At 31.3% G+C, this 15408-nt stretch overlaps 1 protein-coding gene across 1 annotated transcript; it reads right to left on the minus strand.

Moving 5' to 3' along the window:
* On the minus strand, nt 1-13446 carry LOC116125108. Its single transcript, XM_031410846.1, has 2 exons — nt 13329-13446; nt 1-1505 (listed from the first exon to the last, which is right to left on the minus strand). Exon 2 carries the CDS (start codon nt 1469-1471, stop codon nt 41-43), a length of 1431 nt encoding a protein of 476 aa, XP_031266706.1. The 5' UTR covers nt 1472-1505; nt 13329-13446; the 3' UTR covers nt 1-40.
* Nucleotides 13447-15408: the final 1962 nt, after the last annotated feature.

The following is a 15408-nucleotide window of genomic DNA, read 5'->3' on the forward strand; positions in this document are numbered from 1 at the left end:
AATAAATAAAAATTCTATCTATTTCTCTTTCAATTGTATTCTAACAATTTTTATAAACAGAAAAATCTCCTTCACTATTACATATTTGCTTCATAATTATAGAATCAACAACATCATGATTACTATTACCACGTTGCATTAATCCAAAACTCACCAAACTTGACTTTGAACTTGACCCCCTGAGTGAACTCGTGTCTGGGATTGACTCAGTTGAGGTAACCAAATCGATGTTCTTTAGTATGTACTCATTTCCCACAAGTTGACTTAGTATTCCTGACTCGGTCACTGAGTTCTTCTTCTTGTGTTGCATGGCGGCTCTCACTAATTCGGTTAACATCGCAATTGAAAGTCTCCGTACTCCCCGAGTCCCACCCATTATTATTGCCGAGTTAGCCTGGTGTTGAGACTGAGTCTTGTCCGAATTTCGTTTGCTGTGCTTAGTATCTTGCTTCATTGTGACATGAACTGACTCGGGACTCCGATTCCTGACTCGGCTGAGTGGGTCACCGACAACGGCCATGTTTTTCACATCAATTAAAGCAATATGCTTAAAATTTCGCCTGACTCGGCCGAGTAGCATTGGGTAACAAGCCCATCTTCTCAAACTCATTGGAACGTGATCTAGAAACCCAGCGAGTGAGTTCTCGGGGTCTAACTCGCTTACTTCAAAACCAACCATGGATCCATAATTGAGCCGAGTTGACTCACCTTGATCACTATCTTCCACCGAGTTAGAAAAATTCCCTCGAATTTTCTTACCCCACAGAGGCTCCCCCATTTCTTTCTTCGCCGCTTTCACAAACTGAGTTATATCAAAACTCAGCGCCGAGTACTTAGTACTCGTGGCATTCGATTCCTTGTAATGTTGAATGAGTTTCAAGAACGATTCGTTCTCTTCACGCATTACAGGACTAAACTTTAACAACAAAGACGAAGAACGAAAGAGAAAAGCAACATCAGCTCTCGCAGTGAGGCCAGAGCGATGCAAAAGTCTGAGAAACAAACGAAATTCATCTTCTTTAACATCTTCAATCACATGAGCAACAACAAGATCACTCACGGCTCTAGTCCCACGCCTGTACAAAGTACCCATCCCTTGTAAAGCAATCGACGTCGCTTCATTTTTGAGCTTATCGTTATGAAAATAACCGGGCATTTTCAAGAAAGAAGAAAATGTGTTTGAGGAAGAAGATTTTTGAGATAAAAATCTCCGTGGAGTTGTAATAGAATTGGGAGTGTTCACAGAGGGCTCGAAAGTGGAGAGTGTGAAGAGAAGAAGAGTGAGAAAAACAAAGAGAGCACAAATGGAAATCGTCGATTGAGCTTTGGTAAACAAGACACTAGAGTTTGTTCTTCTAATCGAAGACGAAGAAGAAGATAAAAGATTATTTTTTTTGTAAAGAAAGGAATCATTTTTATTGTTGTTGTTGTCGTGATGATCTTCGGGGAAGAAGACGAGAAACAAACCCATGCCCCAGTTCTCGTTATTGCCGGTCTTGGACTTTTGAGTTGAACTTAGCTCTTAACTTCAAATGAAACAATGCATTCACAATTTGAAATGTGATTAAGAATATAGGTTTGTTTGATATAGAATGTAAATACAAATTGTTTGATATAGAAGGGTTAAAAAAGAAAAAAAATGGTAGATGGGACCATGGAAAGAAGGAATTAAAGAATTATTTGGAGGCACTTGAAAAATCTTGAGGGAGTCATTTTGGAAAGGGAGAGGCTTGGACATAAGAGGTTGTATTCATTCACAAAATTTAGAATTTTCTGACTGAATCCTTGCCTTAGCTACCTGTCTATTTCCCTCCACAAAGCCAATTTTGAGGTCAATATCATAATCCTTGTATAGAATTTTCTATTCATTCTCCACTTAATTTCACACATTAATCACTGCTGCTTCCACTCAAATTATGCTTCTAGAGTTTTAGGGTATCTTCTACAGGAAAAGAGATTTTTGATTTGGGTACACATCAAATTTGATATATATATTATTGTTAATTTTATTTGTCTTTATGATGATCCTTATGTTTCAATGATTTTTAGAAAATATTATATATCTGCTAAAGGTTTTTTTTTTTTTTTTTTTTTTTGACCGAGGGTGTCTATATCAGCTTACGCACACCTCCACTAATCTCTCGAACCTGAGTTGACAGTCAAGTAATCCCCTCAATAACTGAACGAATATAGAAGCAACAGGAACAAAATAATAATAGTAAAACAAAACAAACAGTAAAACTAAGAAATTATACCGCGATTTACCCTGGTTCACCCAATGTGGGCTACGTCCAGCTGAGTCAATATTATTGAAATATGTCTCACCTCTCTCGTTTACAATGAATGAATTGCTCTCACACTCATACAAGAAAAAGTATGTTTATATACTAGGTTTAAGAGATTAAACCTAGTTTTACGGATTCCTATTCCTAAGCCCAACCCAAAGGAATTAATAACTTAAAAGAAATCCTACAGCGGTTATACTGGAAAAGCCCAAACCGCCTACGGGCTCGGGGGCGCTGCCCCCGCGACCCCCGCTCGCTCAACGGGGAGCGGGGCACCTGTCCACTGACCGGGCAGCGGGACCCCCGAGTGTGTCTCCGTTACCCATTAATGCTGAAGTAGTCGATAACTCCAATCTCGAAACCTTGAAGTTGACAGTCAAGTAAATTCCCTCAATAACCACCTCTATAGTAACCTAAGTGAATCAAACTTAAAATCTCTTGAATAGTATTCTCAAAAGTCTAGTTGATTACTATGCCACCCATGGTGGTTAATTTAACATATATCCTCTAAATTTCCTTCTCAAATATTAACCAAAAAAATATATATATAAAAATAAAAATAAAATGAGATGGTTAATTATGTGTAGAACTTTAGTAAATATGGCGCGAATATGTGAGGAGGACAAGTGACAAGCATTATAATTGTCGAGTCGGTGGGTTGAGTTGGCTTGGCTTTTATAATGCTTGATGCCATTTGAAAACCACTATTTATCCTATCAGAATCAGCATCCAAGGATCAATTTCTTTTCTTTTAATTTATATTTATATGTCCTAATCATATTTCTTATTAAGACACAATATTACATGAAATATTTTTTGCATAAAAAATGGTAATTTCTTTAAATATCAAATTTTAATTTAAATGAAAAGATATAATTTAGTTATTTTTGTGAAAAAATCAGATAGTTGGTTTATAGTTTTTTTTTTTTTTTTTTTTTTTTTTTGGATAAACCTGATAATTGCCTATCCGATGACTGGAATACAAGACTCATAAGTTATAACAAACCTCAATGATCAAGGGTGGATCATCCGACCACAAAACGAGAGATATTAGGTTTATAGTTTACTCCCATAAGGTCTAGGTTCTTTAAAGATATAATTGATTGATGTAATCCCTCTAATAATTGAAGCTTTAATTTTCCCACAGATGTAGTTAACCAATCATACATAAACATGGTAACTTGGAGCATAAGCATGGGTTCATTGAATTTAAAATTGAATTATTTGAAAATGAGATTGTCCCACCTTCTTCTATTTGTTTTAGCATTTGATTACGACATGATAAGTATATATATTAGCCAAGGAACTTATTACTTTAAATTTTCAATACTAGTTGTCTTGCTTGACCTTACATGGATGGTTATATTATTTCTTAATTTCCATCTCATTATAATATTTATCATATGAGGAAGAATCTATTAAAATAAACTTAGCTAGAGGATGTAACGAGTTTAACCCTATAAAAATTATTTCAAATTTTTAAAATTACTTCTGTGATTTTTTTAATAAAACATTAAATTTAAACATATGATGTAATGATAAAGTTAATACAAGTCATTTTTGTTTTGTACATTTCAATGAAGCTAACATGAGAGTGAATACCCATTAAAAATGTTGCAAACCAACAACATACAATAAATAATAACCAAACGATTATCATGTATAAAATTATAATAAATGCATCCAATATATAACTTTAATGGTTCAAGTACAAAACCCAATTTGAAGAACAACAAGAAGACTCTCCCTCCCAGTTCAGCTAACCCACCTGATGCTAAATTGAATACTCCAGAGATCCAATTAGATTACAAGTCAATTAAATGTTGTTTATTAATATGTCAGCCTCTTTAAATTGGAAAAATATCAGTATTGGGACTAACATTCCATTCTCATTAAACCCTAAATGAAGTTTATTATAACATGAATGTCAGGTTACGTTTCGATAAAATATTATTTGATTTTAGTGTAATTTTATTAAATTAATATAGCTATACATTTTAATATAAACCACCCGTAGTTATTCTCTTTACTCTTGTTTTCTACACATTTCTTTACACATATGTTCATAAAAATTAAATAAATAAATAAAAAGTCTTATATAAGAACTGAACCCTAACGATACAAAAGAATAATAACCATATTTAGTTTAAACCTGCAAAAATCAATGATTTATTTTATATATTGATAATTATTTATAATTTCCTTGGCTAATTATCATTAATTGTTTATTCCCATTACTAAATGAATTAATTATTAGTATCACCAAATTGTAGACCAAAAGTGTATATTTTATTACTAGGTGTGAAATGATCAAGTAGCATGTGAAATTTTTAGAACAAGGGCGTGTTGTTGTTGGCCGAGAAGCAATTAAAGCAGTAAAAGCTAAGCTAAAGGCGCGTAAACAACACGACATAGTGCTTTTTATGCTTTAAAAATCATAAAATTCACTGTTTACGCGGAGAGCAAGATTCACACTTACATCTCCCACATGCCCTTTAATCAAGTCTTCCTCTTCACATCCCTGTTTCCCTTTCACATTTTCTTCCACTTTCTTTCTCTTTCTATCCCTCCAAACACCCCCAATTCCACTCTCACCTTTTGCTTTCCCATTTCCAGATGGTCTTCAGTATCGAGACCAATCTAGCCTAAATTTGTGGTATCCACATTATCATGACGGGAGCAGGTCGCCCTTCACGTGACTTTCCCACGTCAGCCCTTTATTTCCTTGGGCATAACATGCACACACACACTCTGGAATGTGCTGATTTGAAGCACCCGAATTAGGGAAAATATTACGTGAATTAATTGAAAATAATGACGGTTAATCATATTACATGTGAAATGAATATTGTAATATTCCAAAAATATTATAGCCACAGGACACATAATAAACTTAGTAATCAATTTTCAATTATCATGCTTACTTAACTCCATTAATCATCATTATAATAAACCTTGATTACAGGTAGAATTGACTTATGTCAATCTATATGGTAATATACATGTTACCATGTTATCTGTCCATCAACCCAAATTAAAAAAATTCACATTTTTTTCTTTTTTCTTTTTTAATCAAACAACTATTTTCCTGAGGTACCACGCTGGATAAGTTCTTATAATTTTGATACAAAACTCAATTTCTTTTTCTCTTTTTGCTATCAAAATTCAAGTAAAGTTTATCCTAATAATTTTATATTAAATTAGTAAGTACCATCTATTAGAGTTAAATTTGACTTGATAGACCCTTAAAATTTGGTTCATTTTGGAATCATAGACTATATACACACACGAGCTAGCAGTTAATTAGGAATCACATGATTTTCACAAATATTAGGTGTTCACATGAAGCATATAGTGACCCTAAGAGTTCACATGATACAAACAATTTCTTGTCAAAGACCCTAACCCTAGCTATAGGAATAAATGCTTCTTTTATTCATTATTTAATTCAACCATATGCTATTTAATTTTGATAGTGACCAAATTAAATTAATTAATTATATATATGCTTTTGATTAGATGTTTAGTATGAAGTTTGGAATTATATTAGATTGTATTTGGTAAAAAGCCTCTGCCTCTCCAATATTCCTTATTTAAACTAAAATATGTATAAGAAAGGATAAGAGTTATGGATGCTTCGTTGTTGTTTTTTAGTGTTTGTTTATCAGCTAACTTAAACTTACCTTATTAAACAAATTGGATTTGCTTATTCATTTACTGATTTTCAATTTAACCCTCAAATATAAAGATTCACTGAAAACAAAACATGAATACAATCATACTTCACTGAAAACAAAAAAGATTTCATTTGGCTTTCAACTCGAATAATTTTTTTTTCTGTAGAATTATATATAAGGGTTTATTTTATTCTTCTCTATATAAATTCACTTAGTATTAAACTCATTCAATTTGTTTAGAAAGTGCTAAACCCTTATATGTAAATACTATTATATTTTTTTTCTCAATTTTTCTTCTTAATAACGTGTATATTACTATTCTTCCATAATAACCTACAATATATTTTGGCAAAAACCACCATTGTGCGGTCAAATGATCGAATATAGATTTTTGGATGTATTACTTAAAAAGTCTTAAGTTTAATTTCTCTCAGTTGCTAATAGAGATGGCTAATGGCTTAGTTGTTAATTTTGGAGCTTCGAAAGAGTAGTTAAGATATACACAAACTAACTCAAACACCATCAATCACCGAATATATATGTTTTGGCAAAAGAATAATAAAAATTTAACCCTAGAGAGTTGAAAAGGAAAAATATTATTTTGTACTTGTGATGTTTACTAAAATTCTGGCGAAAGCAATCTTTGAAACCAATCACATCTCAACATTTCATCACATAAACAGCCTTGCGTTGCATCGTTTCTTTAAATGAAATCACAAAATTCCTGTATCATCCGACAAGAACGTGATGGTTTAATTAGTAAATTAAATCAAGTAAAGCATTTAAAAACCAACTATATATTATATAAAACTAAAATATTTAATGCTTTCTCACTCCCACTTTAATTTGCACCGTTGAGAAGACGACATTTCATCTCTCTCACTATTAAATTTGTATTAATTACAGTTAATTAATTTCTTCATGCTCATGCAGCAGCAGCAGGAGGAGGAGGAGGAGCGGCTTTCAACTTAATAAAAAAAGGCTTTCGGCGCAGCCTCGTGCCCCTCCTTGGCCCCTCCACTTTAGTGTAGTTCTGGTCAACTGAGCTTAGAGCACGCCACATCTTGCTTTAAATCTTTTTTGGCACTCTCTTGTTTTAAATTGTTTCCTCCTTCTGGGGATTGAGTTCATTATTATTTTTTAACAAATGGGGTTGCTTGTGATTCTTCTTTAAGCAAATCGACCTTACTTGATTCTAAAATAGGTAGTAATAATTTTATATTAGAATTAGGAGTGTCATGTTCCATGAACCAACTCTGTATTGAATGTTATTGATATTGGTATATTTCTAATATATCACAAATAGTGGATCAGTATTTGAAGAGAATACTTTAAATAGGTATTATGAATATAATAAAACATTTTAATATAATACGGATTGTTTTAAACCCTGTTCTTAAAGTCTTCTATTATGATAGAATTTGCCTTGCCTTGAATAAGGTAGCATCTTTTTTTGGAAGACTTTGACTTAATAATCAAATATTGAAAAATCATTGAGTTGAACTTTAGCTCTTAACATTCAAATGAAACGAATGCATTCACAATTTGAAATGTGATATAAGAATATAGGTTTGTTTGATATAGAATGTAAATACAAATTGTTTGATATAGAAGGGGTTAAAAAAGAAAAAAAATGGTAGATGTGTACCATGAGCAGAATTAAAGAATTAACGTTTTTGGAAGGCACTTGAAAAATCTTGAGGGATCATTTTGGAAAGGGAGAGCTTGGACATAAGAGGTTGTATTCTTCACAAAATTTAGAATTTTCTGACTGAATCCTTGCCTTGCTACCTGTCTATTTCCCTCCACTAAAGCCAATTTTGAGGTCATATCATAATCCTTGTATAGAATTTTCTATCATTCTCCACTTAATTTCACACATTAATCACTGCTGCTTCCACTCAAATTATGCTTCTAGAGTTTTAGGGTATCTTCTACAGGAAAAGAGATTTTGTATTTGGGTACACATCAAATTTGATATATATATTATTGTTAATTTTAGTTTGTCTTATGATGATCCTTATGTTTCAATGATTTTTAGAAAATATTATATATCTGCTAAAGGTTTTTTTTTTTTTTTTTTTTTTTTGACCGAGGGTGTCTATATCAGCTTACGCACACCTCCACTAATCTCTCGAAACCCTGATTAGACAGTCAAGTAATCCCCTCAATAACTGAACGAAATAGAACAACAGAACAAAATAATATAGTAAAACAAAACAAACAGTAAACTAAGAAATTATACCGCGATTTACCCTGGTTCACCCAATGTTGGGCTACGTCCAGCTGAGTCAATATTATTGAATATGTCTCACCTCTCTCGTTTACAATGAATGAATTGCTCTCACACTCATACAAGAAAAAGTATGTTTATATACTAGGTTTAAGAGATTAAACCTAGTTTTACGGATTCCCTATTCCTAAGCCCAACCCAAAGGAATTAATAACTTAAAAGAAATCCTACAAGCGGTTATACATGGAAAAGCCCAAAACCCCTACGGGCTCGGGGGCGCTGCCCCCGCGACCCCCGCTCGCTCACACGGGGAGCGGGCACCTGTCCACTGACCGGGCAGCGGGACCCCCGAGTGTGTCTCCGTTACCCATTAATGCTGAAGTAGTCGATAACTCCAATCTCGAAACCTTGAAGTTGACAGTCAGTAAATTCCCTCAATAACCACCTCTATTAGTAACCTAAGTGAATCAAACTTAAAATCTCTTGAATAGTATTCTCAAAAGTCTAGTTGATTACTATGCCACCCATTGGTGGTTAATTTAACATATATCCTCTAAATTTCCTTCTCAAATATTAACCAAAAAAATATATATATAAAAATAAAAATAAAATGAGATGGTTAATTATGTGTAGAACTTTAGTAAATAGTGGCGCGAATATGTGAGGAGGACAAGTGACAAGCATTATAATTGTCGAGTCGGTGGGTTGAGTTGGCTTGGCTTTTATATGCTTGATGCCATTTGAAAACCACTATTTATCCTATCAGAATCAGCATCCAAGGATCAATTTCTTTTCTTTTATATTTTATATTTATATGTCCTAATCATATTTCTTATTAAGACACAATATTACATGAAATATTTTTGCATAAAAAATGGTAATTTCTTTAAATATCAAATTTAATTTAAATGAAAAGATATAATTTAGTTATTTTTGTGAAAAAATCAGATAGTTAGGTTTATAGTTTTTTTTTTTTTTTTTTTTTTTTTTTTGGATAAACCTGATAATTGCCTATCCGATGACTGGAATACAAGACTCATAAGTTATAACAAACCTCAATGATCAAGGGTGGATCATCCGACCACAAAACGAGAGATATTAGGTTTATAGTTTTACTCCCATAAGGTCTAGGTTCTTTAAAGATATAATTGATTGATGTAATCCCTCTAATAATTGAAGCTTTAATTTTCCCACAGATGTAGTTAACCAATCATACATAAACATGGTAACTTGGAAGCATAAGCATGGGTTCATTGAATTTAAAATTGAATTATTTGAAAATGAGGATTGTCCCACCTTCTTCTATTTGTTTTAGCATTTGATTACGACATGAAAGATATATATTAAGCCAAAGGAACTTATTACTTTAAATTTCAATACTATGTTCTTGCTTGACCTTACATGGATGGTTATATTATATTCTTAATTTCCATCTCATTATAAATATTTATCATATGAGGAAGAATCTATTAAAATAAACTTAGCTAGAGGATGTAACGAGTTTAACCCTATAAAAATTATTTCAAATTTTTAAAATTACTTCTGTGATTTTTTTAATAAAACATTAAATTTAAACATTCATGATGTATGATAAAGTTAATACAAGTCATTTTTTTTTGTACATTTCAATGAAGCTAACATGAGAGTGAATACCCATTAAAAAAATGTTGCAAACCAACACATACAATAAATAATAACCAAACGATTATCATGTATAAAATTATAATAAATGCATCCAATATATAAACTTTAATGGTTCAAGTCAAAACCCAATTTGAAGAACAACAAGAAGACTCTCCCTCCCAGTTCAGCTAACCCACCTGATGCAAATTGAATACTCCAGATTCCAATTAGATTACAAGTCAATTAAATGTTGTTTATTAATATGTCAGCCTCTTTAAATTGGAAAAATATCAGTATTGGGACTAACAATTCCATCTCATTAAACCCTAAATGAAGTTTATTATAACATGAATGTCAGGTTACGTTTCGATAAAATATTATTTGTTTTAGTGTAATTTTATTAAATTAATATAGCTATACATTTTAATATAAACCACCTCCGTAGTTATTCTCTTTACTCTTGTTTCTACACATTTCTTTAACACATATGTTCATAAAAAATTAAATAAATAAATAAAAAGTCTTATATAAGAACTGAACCCTAACGATACAAAAGAATAATAACCATATTAGTTTAAAGTCCTGCAAAAATCAATGATTTATTTTATATATTGATAATTATTTATAATTTCCTTGGCTAATTATCATTATTGTTTATTCCCATTACTAAATGAATTATTATTAGTATCACCAAATTGTAGACCAAAATGTCATATTTTATTACTAGGTGTGAAATGATCAAGTAGCATGTGAAATTTTTAGAACAAGGGCGTGTTGTGGTTGGCCGAGAAGCAATTAAAGCAGTAAAAGCTAAGCTAAAGGCGCGTAAACAACACGACATAGTGCTTTTTATGCTTTAAAAAGCATAAAATTCACTGTTTACGCGGAGAGCAAGATTCACACTTACATCTCCCACATGCCCTTTAATCAATGTCTTCACTCTTCACATCCCTGTTTCCCTTTCACATTTTCTTTCCACTTTCTTTCTCTTTCTATCCCTCCAAACAACCCCCAATTCCACTCCTCACCTTTTGCTTTCCCATTTCCAGATGGGTCTTCAGTATCGAGACCAATCTAGCCTAAATTTGTGGTATCACATTATCATACAATAATCTGATAAAACTGTAATGTATACATACGTAGTTTTAAAATTTGAGAATATTTATAATTATATATGTACACATTTTTATTGGATTATTGTCAAAATGTAATGTACAATTTGTACTTTAAGCTTTTTCATCCTTGAAAAATTAAGGGAGTTCATTCGTATATGAAAGTAGTTTTCTTTTTTTACTTTTTGTTGAACTTTGGACATGTGAGAGTAATTAGTCATAATAAAGCAATCTTTGTTGTTTCATCAAGTCAAAATGTAACCAAAATAGTTATTTAATTATTATGTATCATGTGTTTTGTTTTGTCAAAATAACAATTTCATTTTTTAATTTCTTTTGGGTGTGCCCAAATTCCAACTATTTAATTATGTGATGAAGTATATTAAATATTACAAATAAAATTAGATTAACTTATGTTTAAAGAAAAATTAGATATCGATTTCTCATCAAAGTTGGGTTATATGTTTTCCTCCCTATTATTATAATCGGTAGATTTTAACATCTAAGATGATTTCAATGAGAGGCTATAGTTTTCTTCGATATTTAAGATTACACCGAAACGCCCTCTTTGATGTTGACAACACCATTAATGTTATCTTTCACATTATAATATGTTTTTGTGATTACGAGAAAAAAAAGAAATCAACACATCTTATATTGGAACTGACCACCTCAAATTTCCGAACTATATATATATCTTATAAAATTATCACACCTATAGATAGTACAATGTGATGGTTTACATGTGACAAAATCCTAATCGTTCCATTCTGGCTTTTCTTTTGTATTTATTCACAGAATAGCCCCAAAATCCTCTACCCATATATATGCTTACGTCAAATTTTGTATACATCATCATGTAACCACAAAAAATACACAAAACTACAATAAAAAACAAAACTTTTACATCATATATTTATTTTATAAAATAAAATTCTATCTATTTCTCTTTCAATTGTATCTAAATTTTTATAAACAGAAAAATCTCCTTCACTATTACATATTTGCTTATAATTATAGAAGAAACAACATCATGATACTATTACCACGTTGCATTAATCCACAACTCACCAAACTTGACTTTGAGCTTGACCCACGATGAACTCGTGTCTGGGATTGCCTCAGTTGAGGTAACCAAATCGATGTTCTTCAGTATGTGCTCATTTCCCACAGGTTGACTAATATTCCTGACTCGGTCACTGAGTTCTTCTTCTTGTGTTGCATGGCGGCTCTCACTATTTCGGTTACATCGCAATTGAAAGTCTCCGTACTCCCCGAGTCCCCACCCAATATTGCCGAGTTGCCTGGTTTGAACTGAGTCTGTGTCCGAATTTCGTTTGCTGTGCTTATTATCTTGCTTCATTGTGACATGAACTGACTCGGGACTCCGATTCCTGACTCGGCTGAGTGGGTCACCGACAACGGCCATGTTTTTCACATCAATTAAAGCAATATGCTAAAATTTCGCCTGACTCGGCCGGTGCATTGGGTAACAAGCCCATCTTCCAAACTCATTGGAACGTGATCTAGAAACCCAGCGAGTGAGTTCCTCGGGTCTCAACTCGCTTACTTCAAAACCAACCATGGATCCATAATTGAGCGAGTTGGACTCACCTTGATCACTATCTCCCCCGAGTTAGATAAATTCCCTCGAATTTTCTTACCCCACAGAGGCTCCCCCATTTCTTTCTTCGCCGCTTTCACAAACTGAGTTATATCAAAACTCAGCGCCGAGTACTTAGTACTCGGGCATTCGATTCCTTGTAATGTTGAATGAGTTTCAAGAACGATTCTGTTCTCTTCACGCATTACAACTAAACTTTAACAACACAGACGAAGAACGAAAGAGAAAAGCAACATCAGCTCTCGCAGTGAGGCCAGAGCGATGCAAAAGTCTAGAAACAAACGAAATTCATCTTCTTTAACATCTTAATCACATGAGCAACAACGAGATCACTCACGGCTCTAGTCCCACGCCTGTACAAAGTACCCATCCTTGTAAAGCAATCGACGTCGCTTCATTTTTGAGCTTATCGTTATGAAATACCGGGCATTTTCAAGAAAGAGAAATGTGTTTGAGGAAGAAGATTTTTGAGATAAAAATCTCCGTGGAGTTGTAATAGAATTGGGAGTGTTCCCAGAGGGCTCGAAAGTGGAGAGTGTGAAGAGAAGAAGAGTGAGAAAAACAAAGAGAGCACAAATGGAAATCGTCGATTGAGCTTTGTTAAACAAGACGCTAGAGTTTGTTCTTCTAATCGAAACGAAGAAGAAGATAAAAGGTATTTTTTTGTCAAGAAAGGAATCATTTTTATTGTTGTTGTTGTCGTGATGATCTTCGGGAAGAAAGACGAGAAGCAAACCCATGCCCCAGTTCTCGTTATTGCCGGTCTTGGACTTGGATTTAGGAGTGAAAATGAAACCATGAAGAGATGTTGTTCAGATTCCGATTCTGGGGAAGAAGTTAAAGAATGATGATAAGCATAATAAGGTTTGAGAAGAAGAAACTGAGGAGAAGATGGGCAGGCGTTGGAGGATTGGATTGTTCCGTTTTGTTTCGCTATTTAATGTGTATATCTGAGAACAGTTGTGAGTGAGCCACTTTGCATTTAACACTACTCCAACTGCCTTTTTTTTTTTTTTCCCCTTAAATGGACACTATATATATATATATATATATTTTTTTAACTTGAGAAATTCTATATATTTATATTTTTGGTAAGTAGAAATCTATATTTTGACTTTCTCTGATTGTAATGAATGCCTTATTATATTAATTGATAATGAGTTAAATATAATTTATAAATGAATATGTTATTTATGTTAAAAGAATCTCAACTTGCCGTGGTCGGAGATACTTAACAAAATTAACTACACCATATATATGGATATGATTTTGAGAATTATAGTTTCTTCATTAGATCATGATTTTATTTTTTTATTTAAATAATTGTCATGTGTTTATTTAAATTTCCTAATTTTAGATATTAAGTGTTAAATAATATAAACACACTTCAATAGAAGGTTTTTTTTTTTTGTTTTTTATATAATTTGGGATGATAGCAATGTCAAATATGATGACATGTATTTACAATATGAAATTTGAGATATATATTGTGATGAATAATATTACTCATTTTTTTTTTTTTTATAATTTAAACAAGTTATTACTTTATGTGATATTATTAAGTGCTCATAATTTGTACCTCTAAATGACATCACTTCACTTTCAAATTAAATTTGAGATATATAATATATTTTCATAATTTGTCTAAATATTTTAAGTTTATTTTTTTTTATTAATGTGTCCTTCAAGACTAAATAACATATTAATTAAAATAAAATTAATAAATACAAAAGAGCTTTTACTTTCATTTAAGAAATATTTTGATATTATTCATTTCAAATTATTTTCTATTATATTATTTATCATTTTAAACATGTTCTAAGTTCACAAGAAAACATTAGTCACAATATCTTTCCTATGAATATAGATTCATGATGCCAGATATCACTTTTTTAATATTTGAAAATTAAATAGGAGATTAGTTGTAAGTAATCAATGAGAAGAGCACATAATGAAAGGTAATGGAGACAATTGCCATCAATTAATCATAATTATAACAATTTTCTATTTTACAATCATTCAAATAAATATAATAACCTCTACTTAAAAAAAAAAAAATAAGTTAAACACTTAAAAAAATTATTTTTTAGTTCTCACAAAATATTAATATCAGAGTATTTTTCCAAATTATAATATCAAATTAAGAGATTTATAGGAAAAATATTGATGTAAACAAGGAGAATGGATGATATATGATCATGTGAATTCTTCACAAAACATTATTCTTCTATTATTGAGTTGAATTATATGTAATAATTGGATTACCATATCAATCTGAAATACTTATATTCAATGTTATAACATGCATAACCCACTTTCTTCCATACCATGTTTTACACCATGCTACTAATAATTGACAGATTAAACTTTATATAATTACAATTTATTTATAATTCTAAAGTTGATCAATAATCTTCATAAAAACATTTGATTATCTTTTTTTTTTTCTAAGAAAAAATTTTTATCTATTTGTTAGTGGTGTTTTAAAATAATCTCAAATGTTTATTTATTTATTTATATGATGTTGATTTTTAAAATTTAATTTTATTCTATATTCGATATATATATTATATATTATATATTATATATATATATATAGTGTGTGATGTTTGAAATGTTAGCATTTTTCAGAGAGAAAATAAAAATATATAACTTTATCTTAAATTATTTAACATCTCGTATAAATACATTAATAGGATATTGCACAAAATATTATATGATGTTTTAGAATAAAAATTTGGTAGGACATTTGTATAATCAAATTTACTTGAATTTTCTATAAAGTAAAAAATATTATAAAATTTTTCTCGAAAACTTTTTGTGAACAGCTCCCGAATGTCTCAACAAAAAAAGA

Source organism: Pistacia vera, unplaced genomic scaffold, assembly GCF_008641045.1.
Source record: "Pistacia vera cultivar Batoury unplaced genomic scaffold, PisVer_v2 Contig100, whole genome shotgun sequence".
NCBI lineage: Eukaryota > Viridiplantae > Streptophyta > Magnoliopsida > Sapindales > Anacardiaceae > Pistacia > Pistacia vera.